Consider the following 24,692-nt stretch of genomic DNA (forward strand, 5'->3'; position numbering starts at 1 on the left):
ACTACTCATATGATTAAAGTTAAGCACATATGCAAGTGTTTGTGAGATTGTCCCTAAAATTGTATAGATAATCAAACCAATAAAGCTCCTAATTAAATTTAGTAACACAGACTGTGTTTGCTTCTGTTTATTTCAGTGCTGTTTCTTTTTAGGAGTTTCCTTTGAGGTGTTTTTTTTTTAAAGTATATATATATATATATATATACCTGCAATTCTTGCCCAATTAAATCTAAACCCAAGTCACCACATTAATGAATAAAAGATATTACCTCTCCTACTTTCTCTCTCTAATATCCTGGGACCAACATGGCTACAACAACATGGCAAACTATATTTAAAAATAGTAATATCTGGATTGAGAACAAAAATTGCCAGCAAAAACTAGTGTCAGAAAATATACTACTTACACTAAACTTAATAGGGAGTAACAGAATGAAAAAAATTGTTTTAAATGGAGAGAGGAAAATCATTTTATCTTAAGAATTTTGTGGCCCTGATTGAAGCATGTTCTACCCAGTTCTCAAAATAGTCTTTTCACCGACATGTTATACTTTATACAAATTCAAAAATAAATCTGTGTACAACTCTTGCCACAAACCACAGCAACTACTTTTCAGTGGCCATTAACAGCTGGAAGATTCATGAGCTAAACAGCTGCATGTGAAGATTCTTAAGACATCTGAGTTATGCAGCACTTCTAAATAGTATCCGCAGAACACTGGCCCTTCACACAACATTGGCGATATGCCATTTACTGCATGGGAGAAACAACAAAATAGTAAGATGGATTAAGACAATTAGTGCTGCGGTCTTTCTTAATCACCCCGTTTCTTATCTGTGTTCAATTAATAGCTTTAATTTCAAAGCTACAAGATTTTACTCTTAACATATCAAATTGTTAGCTAACATAAAAAACACAGCACGTGATGCCCACGGTCTAGAGCCCATTGTAAGGGGTAGTTCAGAGCCACAGGGGCCTCCAGAACTTCCAGGAGCTCAGAGGCTGTATGTCTGCTCCTACACACCTTTGTGGGATGCAGCTTACAGAGTTATAGCCTTGCATCATCCTGGAGGTATTGAGAGACCCCAGGGAAGTAGGGAGAGAACAGCCCCGGTATTTCCTAAAGCACAAGGGCTGCAGTTCTTCCTGGACCTTACATCTTTCTCTCCCACTGCGTAAGGACCAGGCAGAATGTGTCTCTGAATCAGCATGCCCAGGCCCCACCAGATGTGTCACAATAGTGACTTTTGGCATACCTGGAGATGTGGCACACAACAGGTTAATGTGCACGAAACGTGCTAAATCAATGCCGCTGCATCGATCGCAGCAGTGCCAATTTAGCATGCTAGTGTAGCAAGCCCTTACAGTTTTAAAATGCTTCTACTCTTATCTTTGCTTGTGGTAAAAGTGTGTTGATTAAAAGTAATGTCAGTAACTGAAAAGGAGGACTTGTGGCACCTTAGAGACTAACCAAGTTATTAGAGCATAAGCTTTCGTGAGCTACAGCTCACTTCCTCAGATGCATATCATGGAAACTGCCATGATAACTGAGAGTCCTCAAACTAATTCTTCTCTCTTTGCTGCATAATTCTTAACAGGGAGCCGTGGGACAGAAGGGTTTGCCAGGTCCACCTGGCCCTCAAGGGGATAGCATACAAGGAAGCAAGGTAACCAAGTTTAACATGATGTATAGCTAAGAGTTCTCTATTTAAAATAGTCTTTTGCAGAGATTCTTTGGGGTTTTTTTGTTGTGCGTAAATTCAGTGTAGAGGGCAGTTTTAATGTAGCCAGTTGAATTAATCTCAGTGAATATTAGTTGTGAATTTAACCTCTAAACTGATGGGTTGTTTATGAATTATTTACCTCAACTATTCACCTTTTGTTATTTGTGGTGTGTGATCGGTCACCTAAATTAATCTGAATTACGTCTGCTGTCTGATTGATACTTTTTAACCACGAAAAGTAAGTCTCAGTTCTACAAGATGCTGGTTATTATTTGGATTTTTACTAGTCTATAATAAGAGGGTATCCACAGGCCCACTCTGGGGCCCCCCGACCAGGGACAGCCCTGGCCCTGGGGCCCAAAATTTCTGTCGGCAGGTCTGGGTGTCCATTCATTGCTCTGAGCACTCTTTACCATATTTTAAAAATACACTGACAGATCTGTCATTTACCCCCAGATTAAATCAAATAACACAGAGGCAACATAAATATAACAGAAGTTAACCAGCCTCCTGCACAATCCCTCTCCCCAGCCCCAGTATCAAGCCCCAGCCATCACTTATGAGTGAGGGAACAAAGTGAACCTTGTCGTGCACTCTGAGGGTTAACAAACTGGCTGTTATGAACAAAGGTAGAGAAGCGAGTTCTTAATGTCCAGGGCCTTAATGGAGAGCACCCCAAGTGCTAACCTTATCTTCTAAATCAATGGGAATACATACACGCTTACGTGTCTACTTAAATGCTTTGCTGTTTCAAGAATAGCTTGCTCAGCATCTTGCAGGATTAAGCCCCTAGTGATGAGGTGCACTGGCATAGCTGTGTTGAGAAATGTGCCTTCTGTACCCTGTGGGCAATGCTATCAGTCCTTGCAGTGTAAGTGGTTCCAGAATGTAGTATGTGGAATGTATTTGACTAAACCTTGTCGTTACAGTGGGTTTAACGCTGTAGCAAGAAGGGAAAGCCAAACTAAGTGGAAATGTTTCAATGGTTGAAATGTATCTAAAATGCAGGAAAAATAATCTGCAGAATATACAGTATTTATGCAAATCCACATTTTTTCAGTTATAGGAGGAAGAATCTGTCCCCTCCTTTGATAGCTAAAAGGTAGCCAAAAAATTCTCTAGAGCAGGAGTGGTCAACCTGAGCCTGAGAAGGAGCCAGAATTTACCCATGTACCTTGCCAAAGAGCCACAGTAATACATCAGCAGCCCCCCATCAGCTCCCCCGCCCCCAGCACCTCCTACTTACCAGATCAGCCCTCCCTCCGTCCCTGCACCTCCTGATTGTTGTTTTGTGGCATGCAGGAAGCTCGGGGGCGGGAGGAGGGGGAGAAGCGAGGGCATGGCGGGAAGGGGTGGAGTTGGGACAGGGCCTGTGGCAGAGCCAGGGGTTGAGCAGTGAGCACCCCCCTGCACAGTTGGCACCTGTAGCTCCAGCCCTGGAGTCGGTGCCGATACAAGGAGCCGCATATTAACTTCTGAAGAGCCGCATGTGGCTCCGGAGCCACAGGTTGGCCACCCCTGCTCTAGAGGAGTAGTCATATATGTACAAAACTTTAAATGTTGCCTCTATCCCATTGTGAGATAAATTCAAAACATGCAGTATTTTTGAGATGTGCAGTAATAGTTTCACTACCGAGGGCTTTTAATGTGATGACCATGATCCACTGAGGGCCGGCTCAGAATTTTCTAGCCAGCATCCTGTCACAGTACCCCTCTTTTCATTGGGCTTGAGTGATGCAGATGGCTTCAGCATATGAATTGAAATAGCTGCATTTCACATAGTCAGCTTTATCTTACACCTGTCATTCTCTTGTCATTAGTCATGCCACAAACTCACCCTTCTGTCCTTTTACTATGTACATTAAATCACTATGTACATGAGATCACTTCTTCCATTTTACCAACATGTAACTTCAGGTGCCATTTATGTCCTCTCTTAATTGATCCTTCTGTTTAACACACTCACGCTGCAAGTAAATCCCTCTACTATCATTTTAATAATTTTCATAGGTCCTTATTTCCTTCTCTGCTGTCTTTCGCTTCCCTTGTCTGAGGGTATGTCTACACTACGAAATTAGGTCGAATTTATAGAAGTCGGTTTTTTTGAAATCGGTTTTATATATTCGAGTGTGTGTGTCCCCACAGAAAATGCTCTAAGTGCATTAAGTGCATTAACTCGGCGGAGCGCTTCCACAGTACCGAGGCAAGCGTCGACTTCCGGAGCGTTGCACTGTGGGTAGCTATCCCACAGTTCCCGCAGTCTCCGCTGCCCATTGGAATTCTGGGTTGATATCCCAATGCCTGATGGGGCTAAAACATTGTCGCGGGTGGTTCTGGGTACATATCGTCAGGCCCCCATTCCCACCCTCCCTCCCCCCGTGAAAGCAAGGGCAGACAATCATTTTGCGCCTTTTTTCCTGAGTTACCTGTGCAGACGCCATACCACGGCAAGCATGGAGCCCGCTCAGGTAACTGTCACCCTATGTCTCCTGGATGCTGGCAGACGCGGTACGGCATTGCTACACAGTAGCAGCAACCCCTTGCCTTGTGGCAGCAGACGGTACAGTACGACTGGTAGCCGTCATCGTCATGTCTGAGGTGCTCCTGGTCGCCTCTGTGAGGTCGATCAGGAGCGCCTGGGCAGACATGGGCGCAGGGACTAAATTTGGAGTGACTTGAGCAGGTCATTCTCTTTAGTCCTGCAGTCAGTCCTATTGAACCGTCTTATGGTGAGCGGGCAGGTGATACGGACTGCTAGCAGTCGTACTGTACCATCTTCTGCCGAGCAGCCATGAGATGTGGATGGCATGCAGTCCTTCTGCACCGTCTGCTGCCAGCCAAAGATGTAAAAGATAGATGGAGTGGATCAAAACAAGAAATAGCCCAGATTTGCTTCCCCCCCTCCCCTGTCTAGGGGACTCATTCTTCTAGATCACACTGCAGTCACTTACAGAGAAGGTGCAGCGAGGAAAATCTAGCCATGTATCAATCAGAGGCCAGGCTAACCTCCTTGTTCCAATAACAACGATAACTTAGGTGCACCATTTCTTATTGGAACCCTCCGTGAAGTCCTGCCTGAAATACTCCTTGATGTAAAGCCACCCCCTTTGTTGATTTTAGCTCCCTGAAGCCAACCCTGTAAGCGCCCCTCCCAGCGTCAGAGCAATGGCAAACAATCGGGCATCTGAGAGTGCTGTCCAGAGCACTCACAATGGAGCACTCTGATGGGGCTAAAACATTGTCGCGGGTGGTTCTGGGTACGTGTCGTCAGGCCCCCGTTCCCTCCCTCCCTCCGTGAAAGCAAGGGCAGACAATCGTTTCGCGCCTTTTTTCATGAGTTACCTGTGCAGACACCATACCATGGCAAGCATGGAGCCAGCTCAGGTAACCGTCACCCTATGTCTCCTGGGTGCTGGCAGACGCGGTACGGCTTTGCTGCACAGTAGCAGCAACCCATTGCCTTCTGGCAGCAGACGGTGCAATACGATTGGTAGTCATCCTCGTCGTGTCCGAGGTGCTCCTGGCCACGTCGGCTGGGAGCGCCTGGGCAGACATGGGCGCAGGGACTAAATTTGGAGTGACTTGACCAGGTCATTCTCTTTAGTCCTGCAGTCCTATTGAACCGTCTTATGGTGAGCGGGCAGGCGATACGGACTGCTAGCAGTCGTACTGTACCATCTTCTGCCAGGCAGGCAAGAGATGAGGATTGCTAGCAGTCGTATTGTACCATCTTATGCCAGGCAGGCAAGAGATGAAGATGGCTAGCAGTCGTACTGTACCATCTTCTGCCAAGCAGCCATGAGATGTGGATGGCATGCAGTCCTTCTGCACCGTCTGCTGCCAGCCAAAGATGTAAAAGATAGATGGAGTGGGTCAGAACAAGAAATAGACCAGATTTGTTTTGTACTCATTTTCCTCCTCCCCTGTCTAGATCACACTGCACTCACTCACAGAGAAGGCGCAGCGAGGTAAATCTAGCCATGTATCAATCAGAGGCCAGGCTAACCTCTTTGTTCCAATAACAACGATAACTTTGGTGCACCATTTCTTATTGGAACCCTCCGTGCAGTCCTGCCTGAAATACTCCTTGATGTACAGGCACACCCTTTGTTGATTTTAGCTCCCTGAAGCCAACCCTGTAAGCCGTGTCGTCAGTCGCCCCTCCCTCCGTCAGAGCAACGGCAGACAATCGTTCCGCGCCTTTTTTCTGTGCGGACGCCATACCAAGGCAAGCATGGAGGCCGCTGAGCTCATTTTGGCAATTAGGAGCACATCAACCACCACACGCATTATCCAGCAGTATATGCAGCACCAGAACATGGCAACGCGATACCGGGCGAGGAGGCGACGTCAGCGCGGTCCCGTGAGTGATCAGGACATGGACACAGATTTCTCTGAAAGCATGGGCCCTGACAATGCATGCATCATGGTGCTAATGGGGCAGGTTCATGCTCTGGAACGCCGATTCTGGGCTCGGGAAACAAGCACAGACTGGTGGGACCGCATAGTGTTGCAGGTCTGGGACGATTCCCAGTGGCTGCGAAACTTTCGCATGCGTAAGGGCACTTTCATGGAACTTTGTGACTTGCTTTCCCCTGCCCTGAAGCGCATGAATACCAGGATGAGAGCAGCCCTCACAGTTGAGAAGCGAGTGGCGATAGCCCTGTGGAAGCTTGCAACGCCAGACAGCTACCGGTCAGTTGGGAATCAATTTGGAGTGGGCAAATCTACTGTGGGGGCTGCTGTGATGCAAGTAGCTCACGCAATCAAAGATCTGCTGATATCAAGGGTAGTGACCCTGGGAAATGTGCAGGTCATAGTGGATGGCTTTGCTGCAATGGGATTCCCTAACTGTGGTGGGGCTATAGACGGAACCCATATCCCTATCTTGGCACCGGAGCACCAAGCCGCCGAGTACATAAACCGCAAGGGGTACTTTTCGATAGTGCTGCAAGCTCTGGTGGATCACAAGGGACGTTTCACCAACATCAACGTGGGATGGCCGGGAAAGGAGCATGACGCTCGCATCTTCAGGAACTCTGGTCTGTTTCAAAAGCTGCAGGAAGGGACTTTATTCCCAGACCAGAAAATAACTGTTGGGGATGTTGAAATGCCTATATGTATCCTTGGGGACCCAGCCTACCCCTTAATGCCATGGCTCATGAAGCCGTACACAGGCAGCCTGGACAGTAGTCAGGAGCTGTTCAACTACAGGCTGAGCAAGTGCAGAATGGTGGTAGAATGTGCATTTGGACGTTTAAAGGCGCGCTGGCGCAGTTTACTGACTCGCTTAGACCTCAGCGAAACCAATATTCCCACTGTTATTACTGCTTGCTGTGTGCTCCACAATATCTGTGAGAGTAAGGGGGAGACGTTTATGGTGGGGTGGGAGGTTGAGGCAAATCGCCTGGCTGCTGGTTACGCGCAGCCAGACACCAGGGCGGTTAGAAGAGCACAGGAGGGCACGGTACGCATCAGAGAAGCTTTGAAAACCAGTTTCATGACTGGCCAGGCTACGGTGTGAAAGTTCTGTTTGTTTCTACTTGATGAAACCCCCCGCCCCTTGGTTCACTCTACTTCCCTGTAAGCTAACCACCCTCCCCTCCTCCCTTTAATCACCGCTTGCAGAGGCAATAAAGTCATTGCTGCTTCACAGTCATGCATTCGTTATTCATTCATCACACAAATAGGGAGATGACTACCAAGGTATCCCAGGAGGGGTGGTGGAGGAGGGAAGGAAAATGCCACACAGCACTTTAAGCACAGCACTTTAAAAGTTTACAACTTTAAAATTTATTGAATGACAGCCTTCTTTTTTTGGGGCAATCCTCTGTGGTGGAGTGGCTGGTTGGCCGGAGGCCCCCCCACCGCGTTCTTGGGCGTCTGGGTGTGGAGGCTATGGAACTTGAGGAGGAGGGCGGTTGGTTACAGAGGGGCAGCAGTGGCAGTCTGTGCTCCAGCTGCCTTTGCTGCAGCTCAACCATACACTGGAGCATTCTGGTTTGGTCCTGCAGCAGCCTCAGCATTGAATCCTGCCTCCTCTCATCACGCTGCCGCCACATTTGAGCTTCAGCCCTGTCTTCAGCCCGCCACTTACTCTCTTCAGCCCGCCACTTACTCTCTTCAGCCCTCCACCTCTCCTCCCGGTCATTTTGTGCTTTCCTGCACTCTGACATTATTTGCCTCCACGCATTCGTCTGTGCTCTGTCAGTGTGGGAGGACAGCATGAGCTCGGAGAACATTTCATCGCGAGTGTGTTTTTTTTTCTTTCTAAGCTTCACTAGCCTCTGGGAAGGAGAAGATCCTGTGATCATTGAAACACATGCAGCTGGTGGAGAAAAAAAAAGGGACAGCGGTATTTAAAAAGACACATTTTATAAAACAGTCGCTACACTCTTTCAGGGTAAACCTTGCTGTTAACATTACATACATAGCACATGTGCTTTCGTTACAAGGTCGCATTTTGCCTCCTCCCACCGCGTGACTACCCCCTCAACCTTCCCCCCTCCCTGTGGCTAACAGCGGGGAACATTTCTGTTCAGCCACAGGCAAACAGCCCAGCAGGAATGGGCAGCTCTGAGTGTCCCTGAAGAAAAGCGCTCTATTTCAACCAGGTGACCATGAATTATATCTCACTCTCCTGAGGATAACACAGAGAGATAAAGAACGGATTTTGGTTGAATGCCAGCAAACATATACTGCAATGCTTTGTTCTACAGTGATTCCCGAGTACGTGTTACTGGCCTGGAGTGGTAAAGTGTCCTACCATGAAGGACGAAATAAGGCTGCCCTCCCCAGAAACCTTTTGCAAAGGCTTTAGGACTACATCTAGGAGAACCGCAAATGCCAGGGCAAAGTAATCCTTTCACATGCTTGCTTTTAAACCATGTATAGCATTTTAAAAGGTACACTCACCAGAGGTCCCTTCTCCGCCTGCTGGGTCCAGGAGGCAGCCTTGGGTGGGTTCGGGGGGTACTGGCTCCAGGTCTAGGGTGAGAAACAGTTCCTGGCTGTCGGGAAAACCGGTTTCTCCGCTTGCTTGCTGTGAGCTATCTACAACCTCCTCCTCATCATCATCTTCTTCGTCCCCAAAACCTGCTTCCGTATTGCCTCCATCTCCATTGAAGGAGTCAAACAACACGGCTGGGGTAGTGGTGGCTGAACCCCCTAAAATGGCATGCAGCTCATCATAGAAGCGGCATGTTTGGGGCTCTGACCCAGAGCAGCTGTTCGCCTCTCTGGTTTTCTGGTAGGCTTGCCTCAGCTCCTTCAGTTTCACGCGGCACTGCTTCGGGTCCCTGTTATGGCCTCTGTCCTTCATGCCCTGGGAGATTTTCACAAAGGTTTTGGCATTTCGAAAACTGGAACGGAGTTCTGATAGCATGGATTCCTCTCCCCAAACAGCGATCAGATCCCGTACCTCCCGTTCGGTCCATGCTGGAGCTCTTTTGCGATTCTGGGACTCCATCATGGTCACCTGTGCTGATGAGCTCTGCATGGTCACCTGCAGCTTGCCACGCTGGCCAAACAGGAAATGAGATTCAAAAGTTTGCGGTTCTTTTCCTGTCTACCTGGCCAGTGCATCTGAGTTGAGAGTGCTGTCCAGAGCGGTCAGAATGGAGCACTCTGGGATAGCTCCCGGAGGCCAATACCATCGAATTGTGTCCACAGTACCCCAAATTCGAGCCGGGAACGTCGATTTAAGCGCTAATCCACTTGTCAGGGGTGGAGTAAGGAAATCGATTTTAAGAGCCCTTTAAGTCGAAATAAAGGGCTTCACTGTGTGGACGGGTGCAGGTTTAAATCGATTTAACGTTGCTAAATTCGACCTAAAGTCCTAGTGTAGACCAGGGCTGAGGCTACAGAAAGAGAGTCTTATGGAAACAGAGTCTTGCCTCAGATGTTTCCATTTTCAAACCAGTAATACTTTAGCAGGAGCACACACAAACAAAACTCTGAAATGGGGTAAAGTGAAACATAAATAACTTTCCTGCATCTGCTTCAAGCCTTGTGCTTATGTTCTCATGGGAAAATGTCAGACGTATATATGTGATTTTCATTTCATAACATGTTCCATCCACATTTTAGTGTCATTCTAAACCAATCTAATGTTTTAGCTTGCAGTCAGTAAAACTAAAGAGCTGTGACTGCTGTCTACAGTAATTAACACTGATAAAGAATGGCCATTGACTGGGCCACATTGCATCAATATTCCTTTTGCTTTCTTTTTATTAAAAACATGACAAAAATGTAAAATATCATATTTCTATTTACTCTAAAGACCTGATCAGATTACCTCCCCTCCAACCCCCCCTCCCCCACCCCGCAAAAAAAAAATGTTTGATCTACAAAAGAACAGGAACGGAGACCTGGTATGGAATCCTGGTTCCATTGAAGTCAATGGGAGAACTCTCATTGACTTCACTGGGGTTAAGATTACACCTCAGGGGTCACTGCTTCTCCACAGCATTACTCCAGATTTATGCTAGTGCAATGCCATATCTCACCTGGGAATCACAGCCTAGAATGATCTCAGGCTGTCCCAGCACTTATTTTCCCCCGTCACTTTAAAAAAAAATGACTGCTACAACCCAGAGACTGGGGAAAGGTGGTAGAGACCACTTTGTATGACTTAAGGGCTAGCCTACACTAGAAGCAGTACTGCGAACAGTACAGCCTCTTCACCAGACGCGCTAAGCCAGTGGGAGAGAGCTCTCCCGTCCACTTAATTACTCCCCCTCCGTGAGAGGCAGTAGCTACGTTGGTGGGAGAGCTTTAACGTAGCCCTATCTACCCCAGTGCTTAGGCTGGTGTGACTTACATCACTCAGGGGTGCGGTTTAGCCAACGTGCTCCTGCAGCCTACACTGAAACACATGCTGCTGTGGCCACACTGCTAATTTTAACCACACCAGTGTTACACTTCGGATTGCAGCGTAGATATACCCTAACAGATCTGGATCTTCATTAGGCCTTAAAGGTATTGTACGCTATAGCAGCACTCCCAGTGGCTGTGGAAGAAGTGGTTTAAGGTAGACAAATTACTTCCTTTCTGTGGGGCTGCACTACAGAGACATCTGTTTATCATTCCTTTGGGCTTTGGGAATGCACATTCCTGTTATGTAACATTTGCAACTGCTTAGCTGAGCTGTGGGGTTGTTGGCTGCATTTGGCATGATGTCTCAGTCAAAAAATACTAACATTCCTGTATTAAAAGGAACAGAAAGGTTTGTGAACCTCTATCACTGTAATGGATTTTCTGTACATTCAGGAAATCCACATGTAGCTAAAAATTACTGTTTTTAATGTCCAGTTTCCATGGTGGCAGTTATACTGAATACAGTGCTACCATCACAAAGCATTTTACAAAATTATATACATACAGCAGAGCAACTGGTGCACCGTACACCAACCCCTGTTTTACAAAAAAGTATTGTGGGATCCTTAGTGTATGGACTGAATCGCCAAATCCAAACCCATTAGTTATCACTGGTACTTAAAACAGCACCTTTGAATTGTTAGTGACATCATATAATGCAAAGACTTCGACTTTCTCTATGATATAGAATGTTACTACATGAATGTATCTTTTCCATAACTTAATATCACTTTTAGTTGAATATACTCTCCATATTGTATTCAGGGAGAAAAAGGACTTCCAGGTTTACCAGGACCTAGGGGTTCAGAGGGATATGGCCTCCCTGGCTCAAAGGTAAATTCTAGCCTATGCGTTAATAAAGGATTTTTTTTCTTATTAGATGCGCCTGGTTCTATGCAGATAAACAAAAGACCAACACTACCTTAAAGAGAGCTTGAAGTCTAAGGGCCTGATCCTGCAAACACTTTGTGCACGTCTACACTATAAAACTATGTTAGGTTGACATACAGTCACCGCAGTAATTACTGTAGTGGTTCATGTACAAACTGCCCATTGACCAGTAATCTCAAATGCACAGATAGAGTTCTTCCATGGGTTGGTATGGAGGACATGTGCTAATACAAAGAACACAAAAACTGGGGAAGCACAGTTCCAATTGTGTGTCTCTAGCACTTCACTACTTTTACCCCTCTGTATTCTATTAGGGAGATTATGGGGAGAAAGGTGATCCAGGAAAGAAAGGTGACAAAGGAGATATTGGAGAACCAGGACCTGCGGGACCAATGGTAAAATGCCTTTTTTACGTTATTTAATTTTACAGAATGGAAATGAGACAAACTAGCATTTATTAATTGATCTCATTCTACAAATTCTTAGGGGTTTGTGGGAAGAAAAGGTGAACCTGGTCTTACTGTAAGTATGTACATTTATTGATTCATGACAGTCAAGAGTTTACCCTTTGCAAAAACTGTGCATGTTTTGTTAATTTGAAGAAATTCTGATCCTGCTGCTTCAGAGTTATTGTAAATTGGGCTGACCTGGAATTCAGAGACACACTGACAGTACATTAGCAATACATGTGGAAGAAGAACACAAATTCCACCAGAGATTATCATCTTATTGGTGGAATTTGTGTCATAGGCAGGTTCTGCTGTGTTGTTGTCATTCTTCTTGCTGGCTGGAGCGGTGGAAATACTTTGCTAACTATACCACTTCCTGAAGAATCTACACATGCCAAACATGGAGTGTTCCAAAACCCTTTCATGTGATAGACAGCAGCAGGCAATTTGCTGAGAATGTACAATATGGGTGGATAGAAATGCATATGGGAACAACTGGGATATGTAGTAATGACGTCTAGACCACATAGTTTTCTTTCAAACATCCAAACAGGTCATTTTAGGATAATAAAATAATGGACCATGCAGTCTCTGACATAACCACATAGAGTAAACCATGTCATCTTTGCAAGTTTTTCTTTTTAAATGTGCATTAAAGGACTTAATACCCGAGATGTGAACAACAGATTACAACTCTTGAGACCTATGATTAGTATCAAGAGCAATTTATTGTAAATACTTTGGGCCACATATTATGTAGATTTTTAAGAACAGCTAACTGACTTCATCTGAAGAAGTGGGATTTTTTACCCATGAAAGCTTATGCCCAAATAAATCTGTTAGTCTTTAGGTGCCACCGGACTCCTTGTTGACTTCAACTAGGAGTACTATTTAGAAGCTGATGGCATGATATAGCCTCCTGTCAGCTGGTGACATTTATGAGTTCCAGCCACTTTATAATCGTCCCTAAGTGCAATATAATTTGCTCTGTAAAAGAGCAAAACTTCAATAGAATGGGACAGCAGGTTTTGGATATGCAGTAGCAGCTCAAACAAAAGAAAAACATGCCCCAGGATTAGAATAAACGTAACACATTAATGAATGCTCTTTTTCAGAAAGAAGAAATTATCAGACTTATCATGGAAATATGTGGTAAGATCTATGTAATGGAAAAGAAATAACAAGTTTTAATAAAACTACCATGGTTGAAAGGATACAAGTAAAACCTGCTACTCCATGTTAGTGTGGAAGGATCTCTGTCATAATGGAACACATGTAAAGTGTCAGCAGTAAAACATCTTTAAATAAGATGTTACAGAAAATAAATGAAGTTGGGTAGAGCCTATGATTTTCAGCTGAAAAGTAAGCACATCATATGGGCTAGCAATAGGAATTCTGCAAATCAAAAGGAAATCCAGCAGAGCTCACAGTGGAAGTATAATCCAGCCAGAAACTGTATCATATGTCCCTAGACACTGTCCCAGCAGTGTAAAAAGGGTTCCAGGGGCAGACGCCAGCTGAGGAAGTCCTGGCAGCATAGCCACACTGCCAAAGAAGTGGGGAGAGGGGAGGGGGAAGGAAGAGAAGAAGAAGGAGGGAACACCAGGGGCCAGGCTTTCTGCATATCTCTGGGATCTGCAGGGTTTGTCGGCAAGCCATGCAGAATGTTCCGCAAGTGGCCAAGAAAGAACCTGTTCTCTACACAGAATTACTGGAAGGATAACCTCACTGAGATGTCTTCCCTTAACTCTGTACTGCACACTGTCTGCAGAAGGGGTGACTGGGCCTAGAGTTTGGGCATATTACCTTTACAGACGGCGCAAACCTGGGAAATCTGAGGACATAAACTACATAGTTAATGTCTTTTTTTAAAGGTTTCAGAAATTATAAACTAAACTGTCAGAAAAAATGTTAGGGTTTCAATTACTAGATTGTGGGCTTTAAGGGAGATAGAACTTAAAATTATAAACGCAAAATGCAATAAAGAACATTTCTGTTTATTAATTTACTTTGAATATATTAATAGTGCCACTGAAAGTTATTAAATTGGTATAACTATGGATACTTTGTCTCCTATGTAGGTAATAGTGCTTAGTTCTCTGAAAACATCTGCTCAATGTGCAGCGGCAGTCACAAAAGCAAACAGAATGTTAGGAACTATTGGAAAAGGGGATAGATAATAAGACAGAAAACATCATAATGCTAATATATAAATCCATGGTACGCCCACATCTTGAATACTCGCATGTGGTTCTGGTCGCCCCATCTCAAAAATATATATTAGAATTGGAAAAGGTACAGAGAAGGGTCACAAAAATGATTAGGGGTATGGAACAGCTTCCGTATGAAGAGATTAAAAAGACTGGGTCTGTTCAGCTTGGAAAAGAAACAACTAAGGAGGGATATGATAGAGGTCTGTAAGAATCAAGAATGTTGTAGAGAAAGTGAATAGGAAAGTGTTATTTACCCCTGTACAAAACATAAGAACCAGGAGTCACCCAATGAAATTAATGGGCAGCAGTTTTTAAATAAACATAAGGAAGTATTTCTTCACACAACACACAGTCAACCTGTGGAAATCATTGCCAGGGCGTGTCATGAAGGCCCACAGAATAACTGGGTTCAAAAAAGAATTAGATAAATTATTGGAGGCTAGGTTTATCAATGGCTATTAGTCAAGATGGTCAGGAACACAAATTCATGCTCTTAGTACCACTAAACCTCTGTTTGGCAGAAGCTGGGAGTGGATGACAGGGGATGGAACACTTGATAATTGCCCTGTTCTGATCATTGCCTCTGAAGCGTTTGGCATTGGCCACTGTCAGAAGACAGGATCCTGGACTAAGTGGACTATTTGTCTGACCAAGTATAACCATTCTTACATTCTAATAAATATTTAGTAGATGTTGATAAATAAACAAAATGTAAACAAGGAAAAAGAGCACCTTCATTATAAAAATGTAGAGATAGATAAATACTTTAAAATTTGGGAAGTCAGAATCTTCTACCCATTTCTCTCCATTCTGTATCTGGCCTACCATTTGCTATGAAAAAAAATCTTAGTAACAGTAACTGTAGATTACTTTAGTTTTCTATTTTCAGAAAAGTCCCCTTGGCTTGGGTGACTGAGAGTCTGATATATATTTTTTCAGTTGCATTCATTGTGTAATCGAAAGGAAATTTCTCATAAAATGTCTAAAATTGTTAATATTTTAGGCTGTAGCGTCAAATGTAAAGAAACTCCACTGGAACTTGTATTTGCGATTGACAGCTCAGAAAGTGTTGGACCAGACAACTTCAGAATTATCAAAGATTTTGTGAATACACTCATTGACAGGGTAACAGCCAACCAAGGTACAGCCCGCATTGGCATTATCAACTTCAGCCACAAAGTAGAGCTGGTATCGACTCTGCAGCAGCACATGAGGAAAGACAGGCTGAAACTTGCTGTTGATAATATGCAGTACCTAGGGGAAGGCACTTACACAGCTTCAGCTATCAACAAAGCCATTGAGATGTTTCAGGTTGCACGACAAGGGGTAAGAAAAGTGGCTGTTGTGATAACAGATGGACAAGCTGATACTCGTGATCAAAGACTGGATGTCGTAGTGAGGAATGCGCATGCCATCAACATTGAGATCTTTGTAATTGGGGTAGTTCAGAAGACTGATCCCAACTTTCAGGAGTTTCTGAAAGAATTGCAGCTCATAGCTACAGACCCTGACAGTGAACATGTCTACCAGATAGAGGACTTCATCACACTCCCAGGTAAGAGAAACTACCTCTTTAACAGGAACCATGAAATTAGTGCATTGAATGGAATTAGGCCTTTGACATAGCAACTGAAGCCAGTCAGTATAGTTCTGTGGCAAAGTAGCTTGCCTTTTACCTTCAGATGCAACTCGTTCCTCAGTTTCCTTCACTCGCTCTGTAATTTAGTCCTCTAGCCAAATCAAATCTTCATGCCTTCCACGGTAAATGAAAGTCCAATACAAACAACGAGAGTTCCCACAGCCATTCTTTATCCAACTTCTTTTGTTCTGTGGGCTACCAGCCCTCCATTGAAGGCTTCTGTCAGTCTTTTCCCAGGATGCTTCAGTCCTGGATCAAAGTTCCATTGTCTGTGAAGTTTTCTGTCCTTCATGCAGGAGAGAGAAGAGGATTTCTCCTCACCTTTGCATTCTGTCTCTCTCTCTCTGGGCCACTCATCTCCCTCAAGGTCTGTCAATCCTTCCCTCCTTTTCACAGTTTCACATAGTGCTATAAGGGAGCTTATGACATTTCCCAACCTCTCCTCCCCATAGACACCACCACAAAGTATTCCTTCCCAGGCACTCCACCCCAAAGATTCATCAGTTTCAAGGCCAGGAGGAACCACTGTGATCATCTAGTCTGACCTCCTGTATAATACAGGCCATAGAACTTCCCCAAAATAATTCCTAGAACATACCTTTTAGAAAAACATCCAATTTGATTTAAAAATGGCCAGTGATGGAGAATCCACCAGAACCCTGAGTAAATTTTTCCAATGATTAACTTATCCATACTGTTAAAAAAATACAACTTATTTCCGGTATAAATTGTTCTAGTTTCTACTTTCTGCCATTGGATTGTACTATACCTTTCTCTTACAGACTGAAGAGTTCATTTATCAAATATTTCTTCCCCATGTAAGTACTTAGAGATAAGGCTACCTTTTAGTCATGGGTATTTTTAGTAAAAGTTATGGACAGGTCATGGGCAGTAAACAAAAATTCACGGCCCGTGACCTGTCCATGACTTTTACTGAAAATACCCGTGACTAAAACTTGGGCAGGGGGCCGCGGATGCTCGGGGTGGGGCAGTCTGGGGGCACCATGGTGGCTGGGGGGAGTGGCCCGAGACCCCCGCTGCTGCTGGGGGAAGGTGGTGCGCAGCCAGGACTCCTGCTGTTGCTGGTGGGGGGAGGGTTGGCTGGGTTGGCAGGGGCTCCCTACCTGACTCTGCATCCCTGCAGCTCCTAGGTGGTGGAGGGGTTAGGGAGCTTGGTGCGCTGCTCCCGCCACAAGCGTTTCTGAAGCAATTCCAAAGTTCCCAGTAGATCTAAGGCCTCTGGCAGTCTTAGTGCATTCGGATCAAACTGATAAGCATCCTGTCAGATGGGACATCAAGGAAGTGTCTATTTGGCAGGGAAGCCATCTGGCTTGGGGGCTTTTGCCACTTTCATATTCTTAATATTCTCAATTAACTCATCCTCTGTTAGAGGCATATCAAGGTTTCTATGCCAGTCTGCAGTAATTTGCAGTAATGTAATATTTTTGAAAAATTGATCCAAAGCATCTGTGAAGGGGCTTATGTCCAATTGGTACTGATCTTTGCAGAAATTAAAGAACACTTCATTAATCTTCAGGTGATGTACATTGTTTACCATGTGTATCATGGATGGCCGTGATTCTACATGCAGAGGTCTTTTGTCTTAGGCCACTGGTTTTCAAAGTGCGGGTCGTGACCCAGTACTGGGTTGCAGAATGTAAGGCACTGGATTGTGGCGGTTCTGGTCAGCACCACCAACCGGGCCATTAAAAGTCCTGTTGTTGGTGCTGCCCGGCTGAGGCAGGCTAGTCTCTACCTGTTCTGACACCGCGCTGTGGCCCGGAAGCGGCCAGCAGCAGGTCCAGCTTCTAGGCGGGGGGTCACAGGGCTCCACGCACTGCCCCTGCCCTGAACACTGGCTCTGCACTACCATTGGCTGGGAACTGGCCAATGGGAGCTGGGGGGCAGTGCCTGCAGGTGAGAGCCGTACGGAGCTGCTTGCGTACTTCCGCCTAGGAGCCCAACCTGCTGCTCGACGCTTCCGGGGCACAGCATGATCCGTGGTGCCAGAACATGCAGTACACTTTTTTCTTTAAATGGAATATTGAGACCCATTACATCCCAGGAAATAAAATTAAGATTCAGGACCATTTGGCTGTGTTAAGAATGATTTTTGTAGCCTTACAAATGAAGGGGATGGAATGTTTGTATAATTTGCTCTATTACGTCTCGTCTTCCTCCCCATACAGAAACCCACTGGGGTAGGAGTCTATGGATGAAATGTCTCAAAAGCACAAAAATACAAGATAAAGCAAAAACGTAACATACATATAACAACTTAACTTTATACCAAGCATAAGCAAGCACAATGAAAAGGCAATAGTTGTCAAATACTTAACATTATATAGACAAAACTAAACCATTCATAAATTCCGGTGGGGTCAGCCAGAGAGACACACTATCCAGGCCGGGAGAGCCACCAATATCCATTATTTAAAGTATTATTATTATTACTATTATTTATTTAAAACAGGCATCCTATTTTCCCTACACCAGAATAGTAACTACATGGTAAGGAGTTAGGAAGGGATCATGCACTCCACAAATGTAATACTTCTTAACTAGGTATGTCAAGGTTACGTATATTGTCCCCTAATTTGTACTTGTTTCAGTTTGCCAAACCAAACACCAGAATACTGGTAATACAGGTTGGTGCACTGAATAAGACATTGTATGTTGTGGGAATTCCAGAGCCACGTGTCCCTCCCCCTTTTAGTTTACAACCAAACATTCAGTTTCCCTTCTTCATATTAACATATAACTAAGAGGAGAGGAATCTAACTGCTCCCAAAATTGTAAATTATTGCACCAAAAACACAGCAAATAAGTGACTCTTCTATACTAACTTCATACTTCATGTTCATGAACTCCAGGTTTGAGCTTACCGAAGGCATTAGGATGGAGGAAGGAACTGAAGAAGGGGGGGGAAGAGGAAGGCAGTGGATGTGGGGAGAGGGGCAAGCAGGGCCAGGGTGAGAGGGAGAAAGTAGAAGGTGACAGGGAGGGTAGAAGTCACTGTTCTTGTAGCTCAGCAACGCATGTTGGTCTTCTCCTCTGCTCTGTTGGACCATAGGGGGTATAACTACATTGCTCAGCTCCTGTGCAGCTTTCCAGGACGTCTTGTAGGGAAGAGAGCCATCTCTCCTATTTCCAACACATCGGCTGTCAAGCTGCTGGGCTTTGAGGAGCCCCAGCAGCAAGGCACGGCAACACTGCAGGGTCTCTCACTGGCATCAATTTTAAAAAGTGATATCAGAGCCCTCAAATTTCTACAGAGCATCAGGGAGCTGCACCGCTCCATCTTTGGTGTATGTTGGTGCCCAGCTAATACACAGGCCTTGTAATATTTACAAACAAATGGTTCATGTTGATCTGCCACATGGGGATGTTGTCAAATGTTTCATGAATACCCCAGCACAAATACAGGAGCAAAGAACTTCATATTCATATGCAATTTAAATAAATCCTTTTCACAGTCAGTTCGCTCCCATGAGATCAGTTCAGGATGAGGTGTTCCCTTAACTCCCCTGCTGGGGCGCTTCACAGTTAACAATTTGATGAGAATTTATATATGTGTCCCAAAAATGAATAAAGTATAAGCTTGGAGCTGAAGAAATAACCCAAATAAGTCAGTCAGTCAGTCACAATAATTGGATAGGTTCATAAGTGCAGGTAAGGCAGACATAACAACTGGGAAGTAAACATGGTATAAATCAGAACAGATACTCATTTCACTTCAGGTTATTTAAAAACCTTTTTGCTTCCTGTGGCTTTTGGAACAGATACACTTCCTCACTAATCCTGATATGAAACTGAGCTGGAAACTTTATGAAATATTTAAGTCCTTGCTGCTTAACCAGTTCCCATCCTCTTCTAAAGCCTGATCTCTGTTCAACCATATCTTTTACAATATCTTGAGAAATCATTATTTTATTTTTTGGCATCCCCTCAACGGTTCTCCCCCCACCCATGAGCTAGCCGCAATATTTTTCTTTTGCCGTAAATCTGAGAAATTTGACAATCAGTGCACAAGGTTTAGCATTCCAGGCTGTTTAGGAGCCAGGGACCTACATGCTCATTCTAAATCAAATTTAAAATCATCCAGCAAGCTGAGCATTTCTCAAAGGAGCCAAGGAACAAATTCTAGGGAGTGATCTTTCTCTGCCCCTTCAGGTAATCTTGATAATTCTCAAATTATTGCAACGAGACCTTCCCTTGAGATCTGCCAGTTCAGATTTAAGAAAAAATAAGTCGGTGCTTCTCTGCAGCTGGGCAGAGAGCCCTTGTACTTGATCTTCCACTGATTATACTATTCCTTCTGCTTCATTCACCCATCTTGTCATGTCAGCGCTGGCAGAAAGGAGTTAACTGAGGTAACAGTGTATCGTGTGGCCTTGATATCTACTATGTCTGCCATAACTCTCTCCAACAGGGCCACCATATACATAGTGCCCTCAGCAGTTGCCAACTTGTTCACAGTGTGTGTGTGTTGGGGGGGTGGGGAGGTGGAACTTTATTCTCAGCATCTCAATTTTGTGCTAACTAGTGCTTATATCTTTCCTTTTCTTATCCCCCACCCTTTTTGGTGTTAGTTTAACCCCCTTATGACTTCTCTAGCTAGCCTGTCCCCAAGGAGATTGGTTCCCCTTCTCCTGAGGTGGAGGCCATCTAAACTATACAATCCCCTCTTCCCATAGAAAGTAGACCAATGTTCCACAAAATCAAAACCCTCCACCCTACACCACTTACCTAGCCAGCAGTTTACTTCCAGAATCTTCTGCCTTCTGTCTTCCTTTGCCCTTGGCACAGCCTTTCCAGGTTCTCTCACCTGAGAGAATCATCACCAGTATTGCTCCCTCCCGTGTCTCTTTCTCACTGGGAAAAAGGACCTCCCAGCCGGCCTGGCTCTCAGGTTTGTAGTCGCCATGTCCCATAGGAGCTATAATCTGCAGAAAGCCTTTTTTCTAAACTGAAATTTCTAAAGAACTGTGCTAGGCCTGTATCCTGCCTTAAGGTGTCAGCGTGCCCTGTTACAGACTCATAAGATTAAGATTTTTCTATGGAAAATCAAAACATTATGGCCCAGATCCACCAAGGTAGACTCCTAACTTCCATTGACCTCAATGGAAATTAGAAGACTAAATACCTTCGTGGATCTGGGCCTAAATCTTTTTTTTCAACTCCACTGGCAATATTTACATCAGTGTATAGGACAGATGATACCACCTACTCAGTTAGCCCCTGAACCTGTAATAAAGTCTGCCTGCACAGACATCTTGGCAGAACTGGAACCTCACTGAGTAAATGGTAACATCATTCTTATACTCTGATGCAGATTATGGCCAGCAGTAACTCAGTGGGGCTCCATCTGGGCTCAGGGGCCAGCCCATGAAGAGCTCATGGCAGGATTGGGACCTTAATGACAGATTCAGCAACTTTCTCTAGTCACCTGTCCCTATGCTCTTTAAACTAATAAAGCCCTATATATTAGTCCCATTCAGTCATTAATTGGGAAATATCATTGATATATGAAGCAACAAAAATAAACAGATTTGAGAATACTCATTTTATATTAGTTCTTTTCAGATAATTTTAAGATCTACTTTTCAAGTCATTCTCTTTCTAATACATTTTCCCTGTACTAATTAATTAAGTGTGTTTTAGAGGTAAATACATCTAGGATATGCTATATGACACAGCTTTCAAGACAAACAGGTGACTGCCAAGCAGATCTACAGACACTAGAGCAACGGTTCTCAAACTGGGGTCATGAACAGGTGTCAGGTGTCATAACCACTCTGCTCTTTCTATATTGCTAAATGGGAGAGGGATCCCAGATAGATACTAAGGGGTTTCTTGGGGAAAGCGGTCAAGGGATGGAAAAGGTTGAGAACCACTGCACTGGATTATAGACTTTTTTTTGTTCATGTGTATGATCACTTTAGAGCAACTCTGGCAACTGTTCCACTTTTGCACTGAATTTCCTTTCAGAATCAGAGTAAAATGTGGAAGTGTTTCATCTCTCTCTCTCAAACACTAACATATACAATTTTTTCTTTCCGGACACTGGTCCAACACCAGTAGTTAGAAAAGTTTACTGGTCCTGGAAGCATTAACTGTTTTAACTAAATGTTTCTAACTCTATCAAATGTTGGAATCAAATCATTCTGAAGACTACATTGTTTTATTCCTTCCCACTGCAATTCTGACATGTCCTTAGCGGTCAATACCCCATTAACCATTAGAATTAAAGATTCATGCTTTATACCACAATGCAAGTATGATTAGAATCAGGCTCCAAGTTTATCTTTTCTTTTGTTAGCCTCTACAAACTTCCTGTTTCTGTTAATCTTTGCAGCTCTTGAGAATAATCTCATCCAACAAATCTGTGAGAATGACTCCAGCCCATATATCACCAGAGTCCTCAGTTCATCTTCTACTCTTCACCCTGGATTTGAAACACCCAGTGAACGTAATATTGATCAGTTTGGTAAAACTCAGACTCCAGAACTTTATGTCCCTCCACCTACGCAAGAAACTATCAATTTTGTAAGTAAAGCATAATTACTGATCATCTTTTAAAAGAACTATGGCTGTATTTACATTAAAACATAATTTCTTACATTGTTCATTATCCTACCAAGAGGCAACATGCTCAAATCATGAATTCTTTCAATAGACAGAAGCAAGATTTGGACAAAGGATATTTAAAGTGAGATCTGGAACTTAATTGCTAATTATTAAAAAACTGCTGTTTACCAAAAGAAGTAGATGTTGGAGTCTTAGAATCAAAAGGAGATCTGTAAAATATATATTATTCCAAGGATTTTCAAATTTTTCATAGTATGGACACATCTTAAAGTTAGCTTTGTGGGTACCTCTCCTTCCATTCACAATTGTACAAATCACCACCCCTTTGTGAATGCAACTAGAACAATTTCTTACATGGAAAAGTACTATTAGGAAATATAGTTCTCTAAGAAAAGAAAATATATGTAGCAAAGTGCACATGTACGCTATGAATGTACAGAACATGAAATTCACTCTTAAAGCAACATTTTAATGGGGCTTCAATCTGGCCTCTACTTTTACCCCTGCAGTTGAGTACGCACCCAGTTTATATGCCTAATTATGCAATAGAAGACATTTTTATGTGGAAAATATGGTAATTGCCTGTGCAAATGTGTTGTGAAGGCACAGTTTTGTGCAGTTAGAATGAAAATGTTGAAAATTAGATTCTGTAATCTCTGAGGAGAAAGTCCAGGATAAACATCTTAACACACTTAAAACCGACTTCTCCGAAAAAGGACACTCCACTGACAAGTGGATTGCATCATGGAACAGCCCACCCAAATACCCCAAGAGAACCTGCTTCAATACAGAAATAACCCCTCCTCTCTGATCACACCTGCTTAGTTTTCACCTACCACCCCACACTGGAACCCATGCAGGGTATCAAACAATCCATACTTGATGGGGACCCCATTCTGAAAGAAAACTTTCCTGAACCCCCACTTCAGACCTTCAAACAACCTTTGCAAGTTCATCATCAGAAGCAAGTTCCCCACAGATCAGGACACATCAATTCAAAGTGGCACCAGACCTGCCAGAGCAACAGATGCAAAACCTGAAGACATATCTCCACTGCTACAATGATCAACATCCCCCACAACACCCTTTCCAGATCTCTGGGTCCTAGACATGCCTATCACAACATGTGGTGCACCTCATCCAGTGCACTAAATGCCCAGCGACACTTAATTTAAGGTTTATTACAATAACCTGTAACCCACTAACCCTGTCTTTTTGCCCTATGACTGCAGAGGTGTTAATGGGCCACTCTACCTTGAATAGTCCCTTACAATATGTGCCAACTACTTATGTTAAACAATCTGTTCCACCTTGCATTTTGCTGTGATGCTGGGATTACCCTTCCCAGGCCTGAAGAAGAGCTCTGTGTGGCTCAAAAGCTTGTCTCTCTCACCAACAAAAATTGGTCCATTAAGCGATATTACCTTACACACCTAGTCTCTATAATATCCTATAGGATATTGTTAGCTGATACCAGATCACTCAATTTTCAAGCGTTGCTGTCTCTTTTCCTTTCTTTCTGCATGTATTATGGACACCCAAGAGGGGGTGCAGGGTTGCTTTTTTTTAAACTATTTTAACAGTTAAAATGTTACAATTCTAGTGATATTTTCCATTCTAAGGAATATCTGTTCAAACCAACTATATGTTACCCAAAAGCAGAAAAGTATTTTTAGGGCTGTCAAGCAATTAAAACAAATTAATTGCATGATTAATCATACTGTTAAACAATAATACAATACCATTTATTTTAAATATTTTTGGATGTTTTCTACATTTTCAAATATATTGATTTCAATTATAACAGAATACAAAGTGTACAGTTCTCACTGTATGTTTATTTGTTATTACAAATATTTGCACTGTAAAAAACAAAAGAAATAGTATTTTTCAATTCACCTAATACAAGTACTGTAGTGCAATCTCTTTGTCGTGAAAGTTGAACTTATAAATGTAGAATTATGTACAAAAATATAACTGCATTCAAAAATAAAACAATGTAAAACTTCAGAGCCTACAAGTCCATTCAGTCCTATTTCTTGTTCAGCAAATTGCTCAGAGAAACAAGTTTGTTTACATTTGCAGGAGATAATGATGCCCGCTTCTTGTTTACAATGTCACCTGAAAGTCAGAACAGGTGTTCTCATGGCACTGTTGTAGCTGCTGTCGCAAGATATTTATACAATTACAGCTATTGAGTCAAAATGGGCAGGATTTTCCCTGGACTGGCCCTGGATTCTGGTTGCTTGTAAACAAGGGATGCAGAACATAGTGTCCAGTTATAAAAGTGACAAATCAGCTCACCAG

At 43.6% G+C, this 24,692-nt stretch overlaps 2 protein-coding genes across 3 annotated transcripts in view; one reads left to right on the forward strand and one right to left on the reverse strand.

Annotated features, from left to right (window-relative positions):
• The window catches only part of COL28A1 (collagen type XXVIII alpha 1 chain), a 118,152-nt gene that overhangs the window by 89,873 nt on the left and 3,587 nt on the right, over window positions 1-24,692 (forward strand). For both annotated transcript variants that reach the window (XM_073333869.1, XM_073333870.1), the window contains exons 27-33: window positions 1,600-1,668; window positions 11,368-11,436; window positions 11,808-11,888; window positions 11,980-12,015; window positions 13,058-13,094; window positions 15,159-15,710; window positions 22,153-22,343. In XM_073333869.1, coding sequence (XP_073189970.1) covers window positions 1,600-1,668; window positions 11,368-11,436; window positions 11,808-11,888; window positions 11,980-12,015; window positions 13,058-13,094; window positions 15,159-15,710; window positions 22,153-22,343 — 1,035 coding nt within the window. The remainder of the gene's footprint in view (window positions 1-1,599; window positions 1,669-11,367; window positions 11,437-11,807; window positions 11,889-11,979; window positions 12,016-13,057; window positions 13,095-15,158; window positions 15,711-22,152; window positions 22,344-24,692) is intronic.
• LOC140906054 (uncharacterized) lies at window positions 7,457-9,485 on the reverse strand. The gene is made up of 2 exons (XM_073329554.1): window positions 8,641-9,485; window positions 7,457-8,053 (listed from the first exon to the last, which is right to left on the reverse strand). Exons 1-2 carry the CDS (start codon window positions 9,221-9,223, stop codon window positions 7,512-7,514), a joined length of 1,125 nt encoding a protein of 374 aa, XP_073185655.1. The 5' UTR covers window positions 9,224-9,485; the 3' UTR covers window positions 7,457-7,511.

This window comes from Lepidochelys kempii, chromosome 2, assembly GCF_965140265.1.
Source record: "Lepidochelys kempii isolate rLepKem1 chromosome 2, rLepKem1.hap2, whole genome shotgun sequence".
Lineage (NCBI taxonomy): Eukaryota > Metazoa > Chordata > Testudines > Cheloniidae > Lepidochelys > Lepidochelys kempii.

What these genes read in the sequence shown, in the direction of transcription:
- LOC140906054 (XM_073329554.1), bottom strand. Translation starts at nt 9,223, where the DNA reads ATGCAGAGCTCATCAGCACAGGTGACCATGATGGAGTCCCAGAATCGC. An exon ending in AGGCGGAGAAGGGACCTCTG is followed by an intron (nt 8,054 to 8,640) that starts GTGAGTGTACCT and finishes TTTCTCCACCAG; the next exon opens with CTGCATGTGTTTCAATGATC.